Source organism: Coturnix japonica, chromosome 2, assembly GCF_054131305.1.
Source record: "Coturnix japonica strain WE chromosome 2, WE-NBRP24, whole genome shotgun sequence".
Taxonomy (NCBI): Eukaryota; Metazoa; Chordata; class Aves; order Galliformes; family Phasianidae; genus Coturnix; species Coturnix japonica.
This window is the reverse complement of record NC_140664.1, coordinates 38,376,040-38,394,436: the sequence shown is the minus strand read 5'-3', so window position 1 is coordinate 38,394,436 and position 18,397 is coordinate 38,376,040. Positions and strand designations below refer to the sequence as shown.

General features: G+C 36.4%; 1 protein-coding gene across 9 annotated transcripts in view; it reads right to left on the bottom strand.

Moving 5' to 3' along the window:
- The window catches only part of NOL4 (nucleolar protein 4), a 180,076-nt gene that overhangs the window by 56,751 nt on the left and 104,928 nt on the right, over positions 1–18,397 (bottom strand). For 8 of the 9 annotated variants that reach the window (XM_015855552.3, XM_032442699.2, XM_015855553.3 and 5 more), the window contains one exon: positions 17,720–18,003. In XM_015855552.3, coding sequence (XP_015711038.2) covers positions 17,720–18,003 — 284 coding nt within the window. Of the gene's footprint in view, positions 1–14,746; positions 16,673–17,719; positions 18,004–18,397 lie in introns of those variants that run through there. The other variant, XM_085537456.1, reaches the window with a different exon arrangement.

Genomic DNA, 18,397 nt, shown 5'->3' with positions numbered 1-18,397 from the left:
CAACAGGCTAAGGGTAATGGTACTACCTCAATTGCATGGATTTAAAGAGAACTACATAAAACATAAAACAATTTCATCTGCTCTTCTTATTTGATTTTTTAATTATTATTTTTTCATTTATTTTTTCAAGATCCCCCTGGCGGACAACTAGAATGTGTCTCAGCTTTTTATCTAAATGGGCACTGGACACTGGAAGCAAAGAGTCTCTAAATGTCTGAGTCCACAACAAATCTGCAGTTCAGCTCACTGGAAGGAATTCGTAGAGGTTCTAGAAATGTTGCAGTGTGTTTATTTTGTAGCTCATGGATTGCAATCAGATCTTCCAAATTACAAATGAGTATATTATTACTCAGAAAATGGTCCTCAAATAGAATTCCTAAAACATATATGTCCCTCTGCAGTTTCTAAAGGTATCTGCACCTTCAAGCTTTGCAGTGCTAGAATTTATAAAATAGCAGTTTATTTGTTTGTAAGGCAGACCTTGAGCCTGCAATACCAATAAAAGGATCTGTTCACACGTGGCATAGGGCACTATTAGCTTTGTTTTCCAGTGTTAAAGTAACATCACACAGGCAATAAAAGTATACAGAAATTGGTTTTCTCCCATAAATATGACTTCTGCAGTCTTGTCAAGAAATTTTGCAACTGCTGTGCTATTTTCAAATGAGTGCAACAATATGTCTTCAAGCTATTGATTTTTTATATGCAGTAAGCTCTTTCAACAGTGCCATAAGCAACAAAGTACAGGGATTCTGTAGTTGTTCTGGAAGTCATAGACAATCTCAATGAGTCCTGTAAAGGCATAGCTTTAATAACCACTCAGCAATTTCTTTGCAGAAATACCCAATATATTAGATTATTAGATTAAACAGATTTCTCTTCAGTAAGTAGAACTGAAAGAACATGACAGCCTATTGACTTAAACCCCCACATCTCCACCAGCATGCCTTTTCCATTTCAGTCCATGACATTCTATTGCCTCACAGCCACTTCCACTTTCATACACTGCTTCCAATGCTCTGCTCCAAAAACGCTGTGTGACAAATGGACCATCTGGTAGTTTTTAATTGTTAATAAATTCTGCATGATACGCTCAATCAAAGCTCCGCATGACTTTTTGAACAACCTAAGCTTTCTTTAAAACCTGAAAACCAAGTTTAGGACTTGAAAGCTAAAGTTTCTGACATTTACTTTTCAGCCTTTCAGAAGTTAGTGAAGACACAGAAACTACTCAGCGGCACTGTCAGTGTGAGAAAACTGGAGAACTTAGAACTCTGCTTACCAGACCACCACATATTACTATCTCAGGCTGCTTGTTATGCAAAAGAATTCCCTGCAATAAATCCTTGAGACAATCTCCAGAGGGAAGAAGGAAGCTATTTCTACACTAACCCATGTTTTTGATGCTTTCTCAAAAGTGGAATACCAAAAGTTATGCCTAGAGCCTACCAGGTCTTCTCTCACCTTTGAAAAATATGGAGTAAAATAATCCAATTGCAAGACTTCAAAAACACAGAGAACCTTCTGTTCTGATCCATCACTCACTCCAAAGGGACTCTCGCTGAAAACTAACCACAAGGAAATATTTGTCCTGCCAGTACTCACAAAATTCTTTCTAATGTGTTCGTGTTAATATCTTAAATAAACAAGTAATCCTTAATTCTTGCCTTGTGAAAATTAAGAAGAAAATATAGCATCATTGCACACAACTGTAAACACAAGCAAAGTGTTGGAGCTAAAAGTCTCTCTTTCAAGATGGACCAATACAAGTTATGATTTTCCTTTATGGTCTACATTCACTGCTTCTACGGTCAGTATTTTAGAAACTGGTTTAGAAAAAGCTTTGAAGTAAGCATGAGGCCTATTTAGCTTCACTTTTCTATTTTTTACAAATAGATCAACTTATGTGCCACTCCTTGAATAAGGTATCAATAGTACCTTTTTTCATTGTTAATTATTTTTGATCCTAAAAAAAGCTCAGCATCAGCTAGTCCTAATGCCCACAGGCAAATCATTGATTCAGTGTGCTTCTGAAGACCCACTACTGACTATGGGATCATATGCTCAAAACTAAGACTTTGCTGTCTTATTTTTTTATAGAGCTCATACAGGTTTTAAATACTTAGAACTGGAAGCAGTCTTTATACCTTAACTTTGCACACCAGAAAGTGTTTTGCCTTGGTCAGTGCTGCACTTGGTCTGGTCACTGAAAACTGCAATGGTCTTAATTAACTAATTAAAGATAAAAACAAGTCTTATTTTGTTTTGTTTAGGGTGGGATTGGTGAGCCCGAATTATTTTTGAAATTAAAAGCCTTCTTTCTGCTTTCCTGCATCTTGGATTCTGACTTTTCCACCAAGTACAGAGGTAAACAGCTTTGTGGTGCAAGACAGCTGGTGGTAGCCTCAATACGTCTCATGGAAATTTGCTCTTGCAGAATTAATGCAAGCTGTCCAGGATGAGATAGGAGCAGACACTGAAGTTAAAATTTTGGGTTTTTTTAACCACTGTCACTTAAAACTCTCCACTGTTTTCTGTTGTGAACTCCTATCCTAGCCAGAACCATCAAGATTTATTTGTTCTCATCATCTTTCCTGGGATCACCATCCCTCCATCTCTGCCCAACAGCCCCAGTGAAGCTCAGGCCTGAGCCCCAGCCCCAGGTACCCCATGTACTGCTCTGGCATGCCACGTGATGCATCCACACTGTACCATCTCCTAGAATGTCTCTGGGGCTTTTGGTGGGACTTTCTAAAACCACCAAACCTGCCCTACTGGTTGCAAGTCTGGGCTCACATCAGAGAGAACACTGACTGCTCTTGTGCCACTCCCAGCTCTACATTTGCCTTCCATCTGGCAGGAGACTTCTTCTTGCTGGTCTCAGATAATGCTGGCGCTCAGATCCATTCTAAGTACTGATGTTCTGTTTGCAGAAATGTTTCCCTTCAGTGCCTTTCTGCCAGTCCTTCTTTTAAATGCTACATGTAGGATCATTCTCTTCCTTAGTCTCTACTTAGAAAAAAACTTTTGGAATAGCCTCTTCAAAAGTAACTTGTGAAAATACTATTGCATCTAATTTTGCTCAATTACAACAAACTCTGTAGCAAGTCTTCTCTGTGAAAATTCTGTTAATTGCATTTTTCATGCTATTTCCTAAATTAAAGTCTCCATGATAGTACATTAGTTTCTCTGCATGTTGAGAATTTTGTCTCCTTTTCATAAATTTTTCAAAGGTAGAGTAATGACATTAAATGTATTCTTCCAAGACAAGGTAGGGTATCTCTTCTATTCTTGTTATTCTCACTACTTGTTGTAGTCAATAAATTATCTTTCTGAATATTTTTTTGCTGAAAAGAACAATGACAAGACAAGGTCACTGAACTGAGGCAGTGATAATGTAAGACTTGGGCTGTGAGCTGGTCTGTGAGCTGGTTTTGAATGGGCAGCTTTTCTTACTCCTCTGTTGGGTTTTACCTTCATGTATTTTTCCAGAAGCAAAAGGAAGCTTCTGCTTCTGGCACAAACATAAGAAGAGAGATTGAAATTCATGAGATCATCTGTTAGGATAATTCTGTATGAACAGAAGACTGCCATACAGAGTGGATCCACTTTGCAAGCTGAATTCTCTCAATAAGTAATTATGCAGCATAATGGATTTGGATTAACCTGTTAAACAGATTGAGGAAAAGGTCCCTACAACACAGGAAACAAGAGACAATAACATAAAAGGTAACTTATGCCACATATAGAGGATGGTCAGAGGAACTGAAGGAATAAAGTGGCTGCATGTCCATGGAAGTTTTATGTCCCGACAATGCAATGTCAAATAAGAAGGAAAGAAGAAGGAGGTTAATGCGCACACAGCCTCTGATTTGCAGGAATGATGAAGAACTAGCAGAGGTTTATTATCCTCAGTGCTCCACATTCCTTGGTACTTAAAGTAAAAAGTTCTTAATTTTTGGAAATTTTCATGTTTTCTAAGTTACTTGTTTCAGTTCACACCTTCCTAAGAAGAGCAAATGGTACATACATTGCCTGTAAAACCAATAAATGATGTGTGTTTACTACTGCACAAATCTGTTGGTGTCAACATTAGTTATGTGCCTGTAGTGGCTGAAATACATAAATTTAATATATAGTCTGCTGGAAAAATAATTTTTAATTTAAAAATGTGCACAAAGGCACACTGTCAAAGCAGTTGACAGAAAAACAAGAAAAGTAAGCCTATTAAGGAGGAAATAAATTTAGCAACCTGGAGAGCATTCAGCCAAGCAAGTTACATATACCATAAACCAAGAAATGTGTTGTAAGAAGTAATATTGTAATATTTAAGGAGGAAGACAAACAACTTGCTAGACAGGTACACACACGTACATGCACACTCCTACTTTACACATAGGAAAAAAAAAAAAAAAAGATTTTAAGCACAGTGCTTCAGTGATTTTAACTGTTATATTCATTTTGCCTTTTTTTTTTTTTTTTTTTTTAATAAGTTGCTTGTCTAATCACACTGCCATACAGTTTCAGACAATCATTCTGACACTCCTAGGCTCTCACTATTGTGCAGTTCTCTCAGTTTTGGTTACTTACTCAAGTAATTACTTAGATTTATCAATGGTGCAATCAGCAAAATAATAGCTGTACGCTGTCCAGCTCTTTAAGGCCGGAGAATTAACTGCAGCTTGTACCAAAGTACTCTGAACTCACACTGCTGTCAAGAGGAAAGCCTGTATGGCCCTGCAGGACAGTCTTAAAGGGAATCAGATGCATACATCAAAGGCCTCAGAGCCCCATTTCTGTTTTAGAACAGAATAAAAGCACTTTAGGATGCTGGGAAATGCCACAGTGCCAGTTGGATGCACACATCCTTCCACAAAAGTGTATACTGGGCACAGATCAGCCAAAAATCCCTTCAAAGGTTCCAAATGCCCATGTGTATGCAACTGAATCCCATTCTACCATCTAAAAGAAGGACAAACTCACACAGGTTCTAACTTCTGTATTACGTAAATACAGCATACAGGGAACTTATATGATTACTTTTAATGGAAACCTCTAATTTTAAGGCAAGATTTATTCACGTAAATGTCAACAATGTCATCCTCCTGTGTAAACATACGTATGTTTTCATGATGAGGGCTGAATACATTTGCCCAAGGAATCAGTGAAATTTTTCTTCTTGTTCATGGAAGAAGAAATTAAACTTAAAAAATTAATTCTGCCTATGCTAACAAATCCAGAGGAACCTTTCCAACCATTATTCAATTGAAGTTGACTGTAATTCTACTGAAACTGAATAACAATGTCTGGAGATCAGGGATTGCAAACGAAAAGTAAATCTCTATGCCAGCTTTCCTACAGATTGTTTGACTTTACAGAGGTATGTTCATGCCTGTTTTTCTAATCAATAGACAATGGTGGAATATGCTTACCTTACAGGAGCTGATTTATTCTTACTAGTGCTTCAAGAATCACATACGTGCTAAATAAATACAAAGAATTAAGATATAGGAAACCCTAGCAATTAAAATATCTTCTATATCTATATAGAAATCTATATAGATTTCTCATTCCTGCTGCAGAAAGAAATTCCTGCACAGAATTATCCTACTAGAAAAAGTGTATCCTAAAAGTTAAAGTAACAGTATGAATTATACACAGCAGCATTGTATAAAGGCCAAGGAATTCTTCAGTAGGAAATGACTACAAAAGGTTCATGAGAATTCTACTGACATTGCCTATCTCTTACAGGCAAAACAGCTGAAGTAAAGATAGCAAGTGCCTCAAAGTGAATGGTAGATTCATAAAGCCTAAATTCATTTTTCAAATTTGTTATTTGAGACACATAGACTTAGACATAATTACAGAAAATTTAGACACTAGAATAAGTTATTAGAAAGTTAGCATCAAATGTGGTTTAAAAAAAAAATCTAACAGGAAAAGAGTAAAATCAAAGCAGCATACCGCCTGCCAATTTTATACAGGATAAAAGAAAGAGAGAAAAATAAGGAATCTTAACACTTCCAACACATTTTAGAGGTATTCTTAAGAACTACTTACCTGTTATACTGGTGAGAATGATCTTCAATTGGCATGGTTACTGCTGTAAAAATAAATAGCCCATCCAGAGTTTTATACACCAAGCCATATATGTATGCAGGGCTTAAGATCTACTAAGGACTGCAAGTTCTAGACACCTAGGCCAGGTTTTTCATAAGTTTATGCCAGGGAACTAGCAATTTAAGAAGCTAAAAGCCATTTTGGCCCTTTAAGCATTCAAGGTGGAGCATTGGAATAGGCTGCCCAAATCTCCTCCAGAGATTTTCAAGACCTGACTGGACACCTTCCTGTGCAACCTACTGCAGGTAACCTGCTTTAGTACAGGAGTTGGATTTGATGCTCTCTAGAGGGTCCCAACAACCCCTATGATTCTGCGATACTTCTACAGACTCGTGGATTTTAAGCCCAGAAGAGAATATCTGCACTGCAGAACACCATCAAGTAATATCTGAACATAAGGAAATATTTTTCACTCTTTTCTATAAGCCAATCATTCCAAATAAATTGCACATTAAGTAGAACAAACGTATATGATAAGATCTACTATCTTACATAGAACAGTTTTATGTAATGGTTACCTACTTTCATAGGAATGGTTGCTTACAGTCATTCTGAAAATAGCTTATCTCAGTTCCAGCCTGTTTTTAAAAAAAAGTAAGTTTCAGCCACTGAATGTTTTAGAAACTTTGTCTTCTTAGATACAATATAATCTATTAATTGATAAGAACCAGTGAGAATATCTGTGGAGAAGCTGCCATTTTGCTTTATTTCTATTAACACAATTCTCTCCTTGTCTTGCAAGTTTTTCAGCTTCTTGGTGTTATATCACATGTTCCAACCTACTACAGTTTCCAGTAGCTTTTTTTCAATATTACGTAAATGTGTATGTACTTCCTGAAGGCAGAGCGGATATTTAATTGTTCTATTATGTATAGAGGTAGGTTTTAAAAAGCATCCAATGAATCACACAGAAGCACAAACTTTGTAAGAAAGTCATAATTGATGGAAGAAGCATATTCCATAAGATATTGGCATCTTGTTACTATGTTTCTCCATTTCTTGGCTGAGCCAAAAAAGTGTAGAGTGTCATACATGCCCCAGATTCTTCTTCTCCATTAAAATTGGCTATTCCCTCTAAGCAAACACGCTGAGGGAAACAGGATGTTTAAAACCTTTATTTTAATTTTTCAGTACAACTTTTGACAGATGTTCGGTCCCACGGGGGTCTATCTGTAAAATATTTGTTAAGAGTTTGTGACTAACTGTACAAAGGGTACAAAGACACATGCATTTGGGAAGGGAGGGGGCAAAAAATTAAATATCACTTGTTCAGTACAAAAGGCCCAAAGAATATCCATATATCTTTTTGAGGGCTGGTATGGAATTCATAGTATAAGGCTGAGGACTGAGGACTGAGGACATGCCATACTGGGGCCATTCATGCTAACCACTAAGGAAATCAACTCACCTTTCCTCGCTTTTCTTGTGTATTTTCTTATCCAGCCCAGGAACTCAAGTGCAGCGGGTACAAGGTAGAAATTCTGAATAGTTTTGCAAAGGCTCTTCCTGATCATGTAAGGCAATTCCCAAAGGCCATGAGAAATAGAAGCAGAGGAAATACACGACATCATGAGCTCTACCCAAGTACCAAATATATAATGGAGTCAGAAGCAACATACAAGATAAAATTCATATTTTAATTAAAATGCTCATGAAAGACCATCACATATTCTTGTCTACTGGAGCACCTTTACACAAAGGTTTGTGTGGTGTTGCAGATGCCTCAACAACAAGAGACGTGAAGTATTCGTATGCCCTTGATTCATCCATATGATGCCTTCAACTTCCCATCATGGCCACTGAATAGGACTGTTCTCATCAGACAACAGCAAAAATATGTAAATAAATATATTCACTCATGTATCAAAATGTATATATGCTTCTGTGAACGTATGTGTAAATAGGAAGAGAACAGCATGTATTGCTATCCATCAGATTAAAGGAATAACTCATGGCAACATTGGGATGGGAATAATTAAGAAAACAAACTGCATAGATGGAAAGAGATGCTGAGAATGATAGTATGGGACCAATACAGCTGAACAGAACATCTGTAGGGGAAATATTTGTACTATGCCAAAATCCAAGCAACAGCTGAAATATACAGAAGTCCTGTGAGCTCCAAGAAGCAGCAGGTTAGTAAAAATACTGTGGATGTATATTGTTTCTTGTTAGCTGCATAACACTTCTATGACTGGAATGAAAACTCAACACAAGTTATAGACCCCGACCTTTGGCAGCATACTTTCATACTTCACACTTCTGTACTTTGTCATCAGTACCCAATGAAGAATAAACTTTTGTTTACACTATACTCAAAGCCAATTCCCAGGTTTTTTCTCTGCTTGCACAAGAACACTGTTCTGTAATGTTCCTAACAACCAGTGGTTTATTTGTTACCATGGGTTTTGAAAGATTATTTGATCTATGACTTTTGATTATGTTTAATTAACATACCACATGTTTAACAGCTCCTACTGCTTACCTACATTACAATTCTCTCCCTGTCACAATAATGAATTTAGATACTGCATTTTTCTGTGTGTCTTTGAAGCACACAAAACTGGTCACTGTTAGAGCTGAAGTATAAGGCACTATCTTTTAATGAAACATAGGGCAAACAAAACTTGAGGCAAACTGTTAGGGACTACTGGAGGTTGTTGGTTTTGTTTCCCTCTTCTGTAGAGAATGAAAGGGACCATTTGGGTAATTCATCTGGCAAATTATTTGTTACTGCAGAGACTGAGGCATCAGTGATATCTCCAGTACACCTCACATTTTTCCTGTGTCACAATTCAGCTGCACAATTGTTGCTTCTTATAAGGCCGAAGGTTATTAACCAGAACTTTATGAAAATTTTGGTTTTTGGTGAGCTGCACTGTCCTGGACCCCACTCTATGACTTAAGTTGCCATTTCAAGAGAAAGGTACACAGTAACTTAGGTGACTCCTTGCAATGCCCTTTCCTGGTAATTGATATTATTATCTACATCTATTATTTTATTTGTAAAAAACAACAACAAAAAATCAGCTAGGTCTTCCAAGGAGTCTTTGGAAGCAAATACAGTAGAAAAGAAGATAATTAAGGAAGAAAAAGCCAAAGCAGAAAAAGAAGGTTAAAAGACAAGCAGCAAAGATAAATATAAAAGAAAGCAGAGTAATTAAATAGTTTTAAAGATGAATTTTACTTGTCCCTCCTTCCTTCCTATCCTAAAAATTAACCTATTTACTTCCCTCATATCACCTTGAAAATCTGGTTACCTGAATTAGTAAGGATCTGAAATAAATATTCTGTGTTCTATTGTGCCTGATTATTCTTAGCTGTAGAGGGAAAACATAAAACATAGAAAAGCACAGTATGTTTGCAGGTGTGTCAGACATGCACAAGACATTTGCCTACTGACATTCATTCAACAACAACAAACAAACAAACAAAAAAAAAGATTAGAAAGGGAGATGTCTGTAAGAACTAATAAAAATATATTTATTTTAAAACCTCAGCAACACATTTGTATAAAAGTCATTAAATAAAAGTGGGAAAAAAAAGGGGGGGGGGGGGAGGTGGGGAAGGGAAAAAAAAAAAGCCCTTCAACTTCTTTCCTGAGCAGCAGAGCTGGTGTATAGAAAATAATTCAATATTGTATGAAAAAAAATAATAGGATGGAGTATCAGGATTATCAATTTCTTAAATAACAATATAGCTTTGGAGGAATATCATGTGTAGAATGTGGCCAATTATCAAGCCATTCATCACAGACCCGTTTCAAGGATTAGCTCTTCAACCTCTGTCATCTGAAAAATAAAAAAATGACAGTTCATCAGCTGTAAATAATATTAAGACTAAATGCAGTTGCAGCGAGTAGCAATTATCGCTGCCCCATTATGTCTTACTCAATTTCCCACCAAATAGTATTTAATCTTCCAAGAGGAAGATTTGCCCTCTATTTTTCTCTAGTTGGTAGAGGAGCTGTGATAATGGAAGGAGAAGAAAAAGCTGCTGTGAACATTTGACCCAGTAGGACTTCAACATAAATTCAATTTCCTTCCTAACGAAAAAAAGCACGCTCACAAAAGCAAGGGTTAGGGACTAAAGGTATCATTCACTGTTACAAGACCCAGTCCCAAAGGTATCTGTCATGAACAAACTCAGGCTGAAGTCAACAGGAATCTTCCTGAAAGATACAGACAGATAAAAGATAAGATATCCTGTAGATACAGACAGTTGTTTCCCAGGCTATTGAGTTACATAAAGTTCTTGGTTGTACATAGGGACAAACATAGCAATTTCATACACCTTACCTCATTGATTGCTGCTGCCCTTGATAGCTTTTTCACTCGACTGAACAGATGTCCAGTCACTAGAAACAAGGTGGACAAAATCCTGCTTCCCTTCCAGGCACGATTGCTTCTGTTCCAGTACGAGGGACCAGTGGCTCCAAAGGTGGGTGTGAATGAAGACAGACAGCTGGATCTATGAGTAACACACATGCAATCTGGAATCAACAGCACAACTGTCTGCTACTTGACCAGTGTGCATTTGTTTCTTTAAAAAAAAAAAAATCTGTGAAAATTTATAAAAGATGACATTAAAAAATATTTTCTTCCATGCCAGTTATACACTAGCTCTGATTTCATATGCATACAGAGCCAGATTTTATTCTCTGTTACTAATATGTAAATCTGAAGTAACATCATCAACTTCAGCTTAACTGTTCTGGATTTGCATCACTGTAATGAATTCCCTGCAGGGAACCAATTTCATTTTCAAGGGTTTTCACGGAATGTGAAAACCAGCTACTAAATGTATTTCCAGTAGGAGGAATTAGACATGGAACTGATGTTACCACAAACAAAGGGCTTTGATGAATGTGACTGCTAGAGGATCCAAGAGTATTCATATTTCCTGACAAATAATGCACTAATTTTTGTATGCACCTGTAGTTGTTTCTCATTATAACATTGTTCTCTTTGCAATTCATTATGAAACTCCAAACTCAGAAGATTCAAGTCTGAAAAAGACAACATCTTATAAACTTAACTTATTTGTTAAGGAACGGGATCCTTAACATAATATCAAATTTTCATCGCTAGAAAGCTTCTCAGTGGCATGTAACCATTACCCTATCAAAGAGCAGAGGGGAAAAAAGAGAGAAAAAGAAAAAGAACAACTTCTTCCTTGCAGCTTTCTCCTAACAATAAATAAAGTAACTTCTAAAACAAAATGTAAAGGTCTATGTCTTTACAATGAGATCAACCTACATAAACCCTATGTATGAAGTAGGAATTGATAGAGAAAAAGAAAACATGTTGCTCTGTCTTATTCTTGCATAAATGTGGCAGTAGGAAAAAAGGAGGAGACCATAAAACTTTTTGCATTCAATTTTTGTTCTCCATGTACGTTTGAAAGGGAATCTCTCTTTCTATTGAAGTGCATCTCCAAAGCAGCTGTAGAAAACACTGGTGTCTGCTACATTTGCACAAACCTAACAATACAAGAGAAAGAACCAAGTTGCATTGTTCAGCAAAATATTTTTGCCTGCCTTCGCATACAAAAGATGCAAGCCAAATGATATTGTAGCCTTGCACCACCTATACACAATGGCAGGAAGGGTGGATTTCACATTCAGTTCACTTCTGTTTTCATTTCTTTGTTTGAGTTTCAGTACAAACTACTTCCCAAGAAAAGCAATAATCAATCAGATAAGAATTAAGTCACGGCTGGAAGAAGTTACCACCCTTTTATTGGTGCTATGTCTAGAATGGTGAAAGCAGGCTGTAACCTTGTAGTGGTACAGGCTAATATGGGCTGATGTCTTGCTGCTTCACAGGATGTGTATCATGATGGGTTTGCATTCTGTCCTGCTCTTTTGTTGTTGTCTGCTCAAAATCTGTTATAGCACCAAGTGTTGTAAAAAGTCTTACCCTCATCTATCATCAGACTTTGTTTCCCTCCTCATAGTGTAGTAATTACAATAGAAAACAGAATTTCCCTGAGTCTTCCATGGACTTGATACTTAATCCATAAAACAAAGACATCAAACACCTGGTATGCAGACTTTTAAGACATGTTAACAAAACAGCAGTCAGTAAAATATGCCACTGCTTTAATACCTGCTATCTGACTACAAAATATAACAACTGAAAACAATACAAAAGGAATCCAGTTTCCTTTTCTTACAGACAAAGTAAGATAAAACTTTAGGCAAGAGAAATGAGCAAGATGTTCTGTGAAGATGATGAATTGTCAAAGTTTTTCTCTCAAACCTCAACTAACTCCTAATCCATATTTTAATCTGTAATCTGGGCACTTGGATGCAGAGACTTAAAGGGAAGGAGGGAGGGAGAAAAAGAGGAAAAAGGTAAGTAGTATATTCAACACTATTCTTCACCACAACAAACTCTTACAGTTTTCATTTTACCCCTCCCTTCAGGTACATGCGCACTTGTTTCACATCTCATCATGGCTTTTTAAAATAAATTACACCCTAAGTAACTCAATAAACCAATAGTGACCTGTACAAAAGTCCTGTGTAACTCCTGAGGACACCACTTGCTTTGAAAAAAAAAAAAAAAAGTTGTGTGATCCCTTAAATTCTGAACGTTTCTTAAGGCAGACCTGAAAACAAACATACAGTGACTCCATGTGCCTCAGATACCCAAAATCACACTTCATGCCATTTACAGGACATTAGGAATGATAACTCATACGATACTGATGTAACTACCTTAAAAAAAGAGAGAATGAGTAAGAAACACATTGAAACTCTACCTTATGCTTTGGAGATTAAATCTAACTGAGGCTACATTCACATGCACTTCTGGAAACTAGCTGGAATCGTGTACCAACCAATTACATCAGCTTTCTCTGTATATTTGTGTTGGGTTTTTTTAGGTCAGATTACTTTGATTCTGTATGCTTCCTTCAATAATGCTTAACCTCAGCAAAACAGATGTTACAAGAAGCTGCAAGTGGACTACCTACTGAAGATGACTGAAGTTTTACATACAAATGCATGCAGAAAGTTCAAATGATTCCTCACATCTCATATATGCTTTGGCTTTCAGAACTTCTTTTAACAGTTGTTAAAACCTTCTTAGACTGGGATCTTTCCTAAAAATGGACAACCTGCTAGACTAGCCTGCAACAATGTGAGTGCATCCACTTCAATACCAGTTTGAAGTTGCAGTAGCTGGGGACAAACAGCCCCAACCCCAGGTTGTGGTCTATGACAATAATTCTTTATATCAAGTTGGAAAAAATAGCCTACATACCCTTGAAAAGTCTAACATTAAAGGAGTTATAGAAAGACAAGACTTCTTTCTATAGAAGGAAGAAGAGGAAGGAAGAGGAAGAAGAAGAAAACATTAGCCATTTGTCCACAATTAGTAGGTGTCTGGCAAAGTGGACACACAGTGTGTGTTGTTACTTCACTGAAATGTATCTATTAGGGATTCGTGATCAGTAGCACACATTTCTATCTGGGAAATCGCATAACAGAATTTTTTCGTATGAGGGGTGTCCTTTGCAATATACACAGGATGAGCTATTTATTATAATCCATATAGGGTATATAGCACAACATTAGTACAGCTGGTTAGCTCAAAAAACTGTTTTCCCACACTATATTACTGTAACCCAATGCAGAAGGAAGAAAGTCATTTAACAGGTGTGGGCTTGCTGTATATCATGTAATAAATGATGTGGAAGAGATAACACTATATAGTGAGTTTCAAAATACATTGTACACTATAGGAAAAAGCAGTAACACAAGAATCAGAAATCAAAGATCTCATTGCTATGGAGACTCCACCATCATCAAACTAAACACAGCATTCTCACACATAATGATCTGAAATAATCTATAAATGCACTTAACTATTTAAATTCAAAGAACTGTAACTGCAGATTATTTAAAGATGAGTAAATTTATGAGTTTTCCATAATACAGATTTGGTCCTGTTGAGATTTATGTATATATATTTGTATCTAAACAAAGTTCCACTGATTTCAGTAGAACCTTAAATGACTATAGGAAGTTCTACTGATGTGAGCATCTGGTTCTTACAGGAGGATCACTTTCAATAAAAATAAAAATCAGTGAATGGAAAGCATTTTGGACCATAGTTTAAGTTTAAGCTGCAATTTCCAATACTCTCCATGTCAAACAGAATGTGCTTTTTCCACACAAAAGTTACCACACATGCTTGCTGCTTGGAACTGTGGATCCAACAAGAAATTTTACACTGTCCTCTGAAATGTAATTACTGTTTAGGGATTGTTGTCAACATTAGTTTTTAAAGACTAAATAGACTGATTAGAGTGTTCTTTCAGTACCGTGCTCTGCTAGTTTGCAAATTTCAATTGAGATTTGTTCATATCTGATCTTCAATTATGCATCAGTCTTTTCAGACAAACTTGATTCCCAAAAAAACTACTTTACTTTACTCATTATTTTGTTTATGAGCTTGGATTTTAAGAAAGTATTAACTGTACCTGTTTTGACATTCAGTACTCTCTCCTTTCCAAATGAAGCCTCTGTCTAGCAAACTTTCTACATAGCTTAAGAATATAACTTCCTAAAATGGGTGGATATTCTGAAAATTGGAACCCAACAAATAAGTGAGCATTTTCATTAAACATTTGCTTATTACCTGCCTGATATGTGAGGAAAACATGATGGAAACACTATCATCTTTTCTCCAAATGTTTCCTGTGATCATACATCCACAGCACGTACACAATTATCAATCAGAATTCCATTGTCAAGTGGTGGAGCTTACCATTACATGTGAAGAAAATGTTCTTGAAAATAGCACTGTACAACCAAATACCTTAGATATAGTTTAAGAAAACTACTAGTTTCCAAGAAAAAAATAACATTACAAGTCTGTGATTTGGTGGAGGAGATATAATGTGTTGATAACTTTCAACTAAAGACAAGTAACCTTTTGGTTTTTATTCTGGCTAAATTCAGCTTTGACATGCCAGTGTAAGTTATCTTTAAACCTAGAGACAGATCCAAATGAATGCAAGTTGACCAGAGAAACTGCAGCTTCGAGTTTGCTAAAACTTATGATTAAGTATCCAAAAGGTGCATCAGGTAGAGTGCGTTTCACAGAGATATGGCCATCTACAGCAAGCAACATCCTCTGGAGGCTGAATGGGCCATTGTAGAAAATGGACAAAGCACAACATATTACTTCCCGCAATGCTAGCCCAATGATTTAAAATGTATTTTCCTGTATTAAGAAACCAGATTTTTTTTTTATCACTAATATCTCATGTAACTTTTTTCTTGATCAGGTGTAAGGCCTGTAAGATATTCTCTGACTCTTTATCATGTAAGATACCTCACAAGGTAAAACAATAGGAATGATTTAGATAAGTGAATGTGTATGTGAATGAAACGCTGAGTTGTTGTATAGCCCATTTTATTCTAACATATTGATGATTCTTGTTACTTCTAAAACCATTCTGTTACTACTTTAAAATTTAAAAGTTAAGAATAGAATTAATCTGTAAAATAAGAATGTGGCCATAAAAACAATTTTACTCTACAATAGACTTACAAACCTCTGACTTTTTTTTCATTCCAGGAGTACGCTCTTCCTGAAGTCTTCACTCCATATTTAATAATTTTTACTGCATATTTAATCAATCATATATTTAAATCAACTGTAACCATCAACACGAGTTTTGCTAGGACAAAAAGGAGAAGTAAATTTGCATATTATTAGCAGTATGGAGTGGGTAGGATGACAGTGAGTGATGAAAGAGTGTATCAGTGTGCGGGATGATTCAGACCTCTTAAAATTTGTAAAGTAACAAAGAATGAGTTGTCTTTGGTTGTCATCTCAACTCATTACAGACAGATTTTTAACACTTTCTGATAACTTTTTTTTCTTTGCACCTGAGTTGAAACTGAATAAAATTGATAAGAAAAGAATATTAGGTTATATTCCCGTCTAAGCTGTGAATGAGTTCTACATTAAGATTTCTCCCTTCCTTCACCAAGCTTATTTGTGTACAAGAGTAACGGCAAAAGCAGTAATATCCCCCAGGCAAAAGAGCCTGTGTGTCTATCAATGTTTGGGTGACTGGCTTAGAGAAGGTTCATTGGAACAACATGCCCTGGAGCAAATGAAAATACCATTCATATATGCCAATTTGGAACTCACTGTGCAGTAGTCAAAGTACCGAATAAATCCAGCACTGGAGTGCAAACACACTCCCAGACTTGAGTTATTTAGAACATAAATTAGAATTTGTAGAAACAAATGCATTCCAGGCTGATTAACGAGTATCATGAAAATTTAGTGATGAAACTTTGGGTATACATCATTTGCTAAACAGGACTGATCAAGAAGGAGAACTACTAACAACCTCCTGTTTTGTCTCCCCTTTTTTTTTTACCCATCAAAACCAGACACTTGAATAAACATTTCAAGTTTTTATTTTTACTCCACAGGCAATGATGACAGGAGTTAAAACTTTCCTGAAAATAACTGCTCTTCTCCAGGCACCAGTCATATACAATCCCATTATGGAATGCCTAAAAAAAGAGATTTCTTGCATCACTCATATTTCAAAGCTCTGCAAAAAAACAAGGGAGTTCAAAGTATGCCTTTGCTGTCAGGTAATTTTGTTGTGTGCTACTGAGAGCTAGTGACCAGCATTAATAGTATTTGGATCCAGTACTAACATCTTATTATTGCTGCTGTAAAAGAGGTAATCCAGTTTGGAGTTATCAAAAAAAAACAACAAACAACAGTACTTGCTGCCAATAAGAGCAGAGCAGAACATCAGATAATTTCTATGATAAAAGCCATTTCTTCACCCTCCCTACATATGTCCTCGTGACATTCCCTCATGATAAATACCTACCAAGCTATCTATCTAGTCTATAGAATGTGCCTTTATTCACAATATAACCATTCTTGCTCCTCCTTCCCCACATAACGGCAGCTACAAAGAAAAGCCCTGAGGGGATTACAGCTTCTTGAAGCAAACTTGTCAGTTTTAATTCAGGTTAGGTACCCGCCTAACACAAACAATCAGGAAGGAACCCAATCAGTTCCTTTCAGATGCTGAGAGTTAACACATAATAATTTGTTTGGGCATACACACTTAACATTTATACAGATTCATTCTATAGGTACATAATACATGTAATGAGATGGTCATCTATAAATGTACATATAGATGTGTATCCCAGTATATGCATATATATATGCGTATTTATTAAATATTTTAATATATATCTCTCAAATTGATAATGTAGATATCACTCAATAAATGAACTGATAAAAGTCATGCCTGATGGAGAAATGTACATATTTTTGTTGAAGCATGAACACACTATATATGCCTATAAGTATACATGTACACCCATATACACTTGCATACACTTAATGTACATATGCATCATATGTGTGTAAGAGAGCATACTAATCTGTATATAGCATTTGAGTAATGATGTGACAAACATCAGACACATTGCATAAGTGCTTAACTGGGAATAACCTTTGGCTTGGCCTCTCAAAGCGTTTCCTTTTCTAATCTACACACTTCACATCTGGAGCATGTGGAAGCATCTTACCTTGCTTCCATTTTCTCTTGCCTCCCGTTCCATCTTGAGATCAGAAATTAGGAGAGTCTTGTATTTGTTCTTTCCATTACTGCTGTGATCATCTAGTCTGTATTCTGAAGTCAGCTGAGCAGAGAGGGGACTGTCACTCAGGTTCAGAGGCTGCTCATCCTGCTCCAGATTTGTTTTGCCATTACTGTTGGTTTCTGCCATCTCCCTGCAGTGTGTTCCCCCTGAAGCATTGGAACTGTGTCCCACGGTCTCATTGCCATTAAAACTCTCTGCGGCTGAATCATCTATTAAAAAATATATATTTCAGTCATATGCCACATCATCATCTTTGTCCAGTTCAAACATAATTTATATCTTCACAATGTTTTTCAAAATAGAGTTGAAAAGGTTTATGTTACTTAATCTCAGTACATTTCTGCAAAATGTGTGCACACCCCTCCACTTTTCCAAATAGAAACTCAGTGAAAATCAACAAAATATTGCTAAGTTAAGGGAAATGACCTGGACTGACACCTTAGTGTCACTGTACACGAAAGCTAACCATCACACTGGAGTTTTAGGGACAAAGTGACAAAATCTGTCTTAAACCATCTGTCTGTCCATATGTCTATGGATCTATATATTCTTATATTGTGTTCATTGCTTCAGTCTTGCATGTTTCTGAAGTTAGCAGAGATG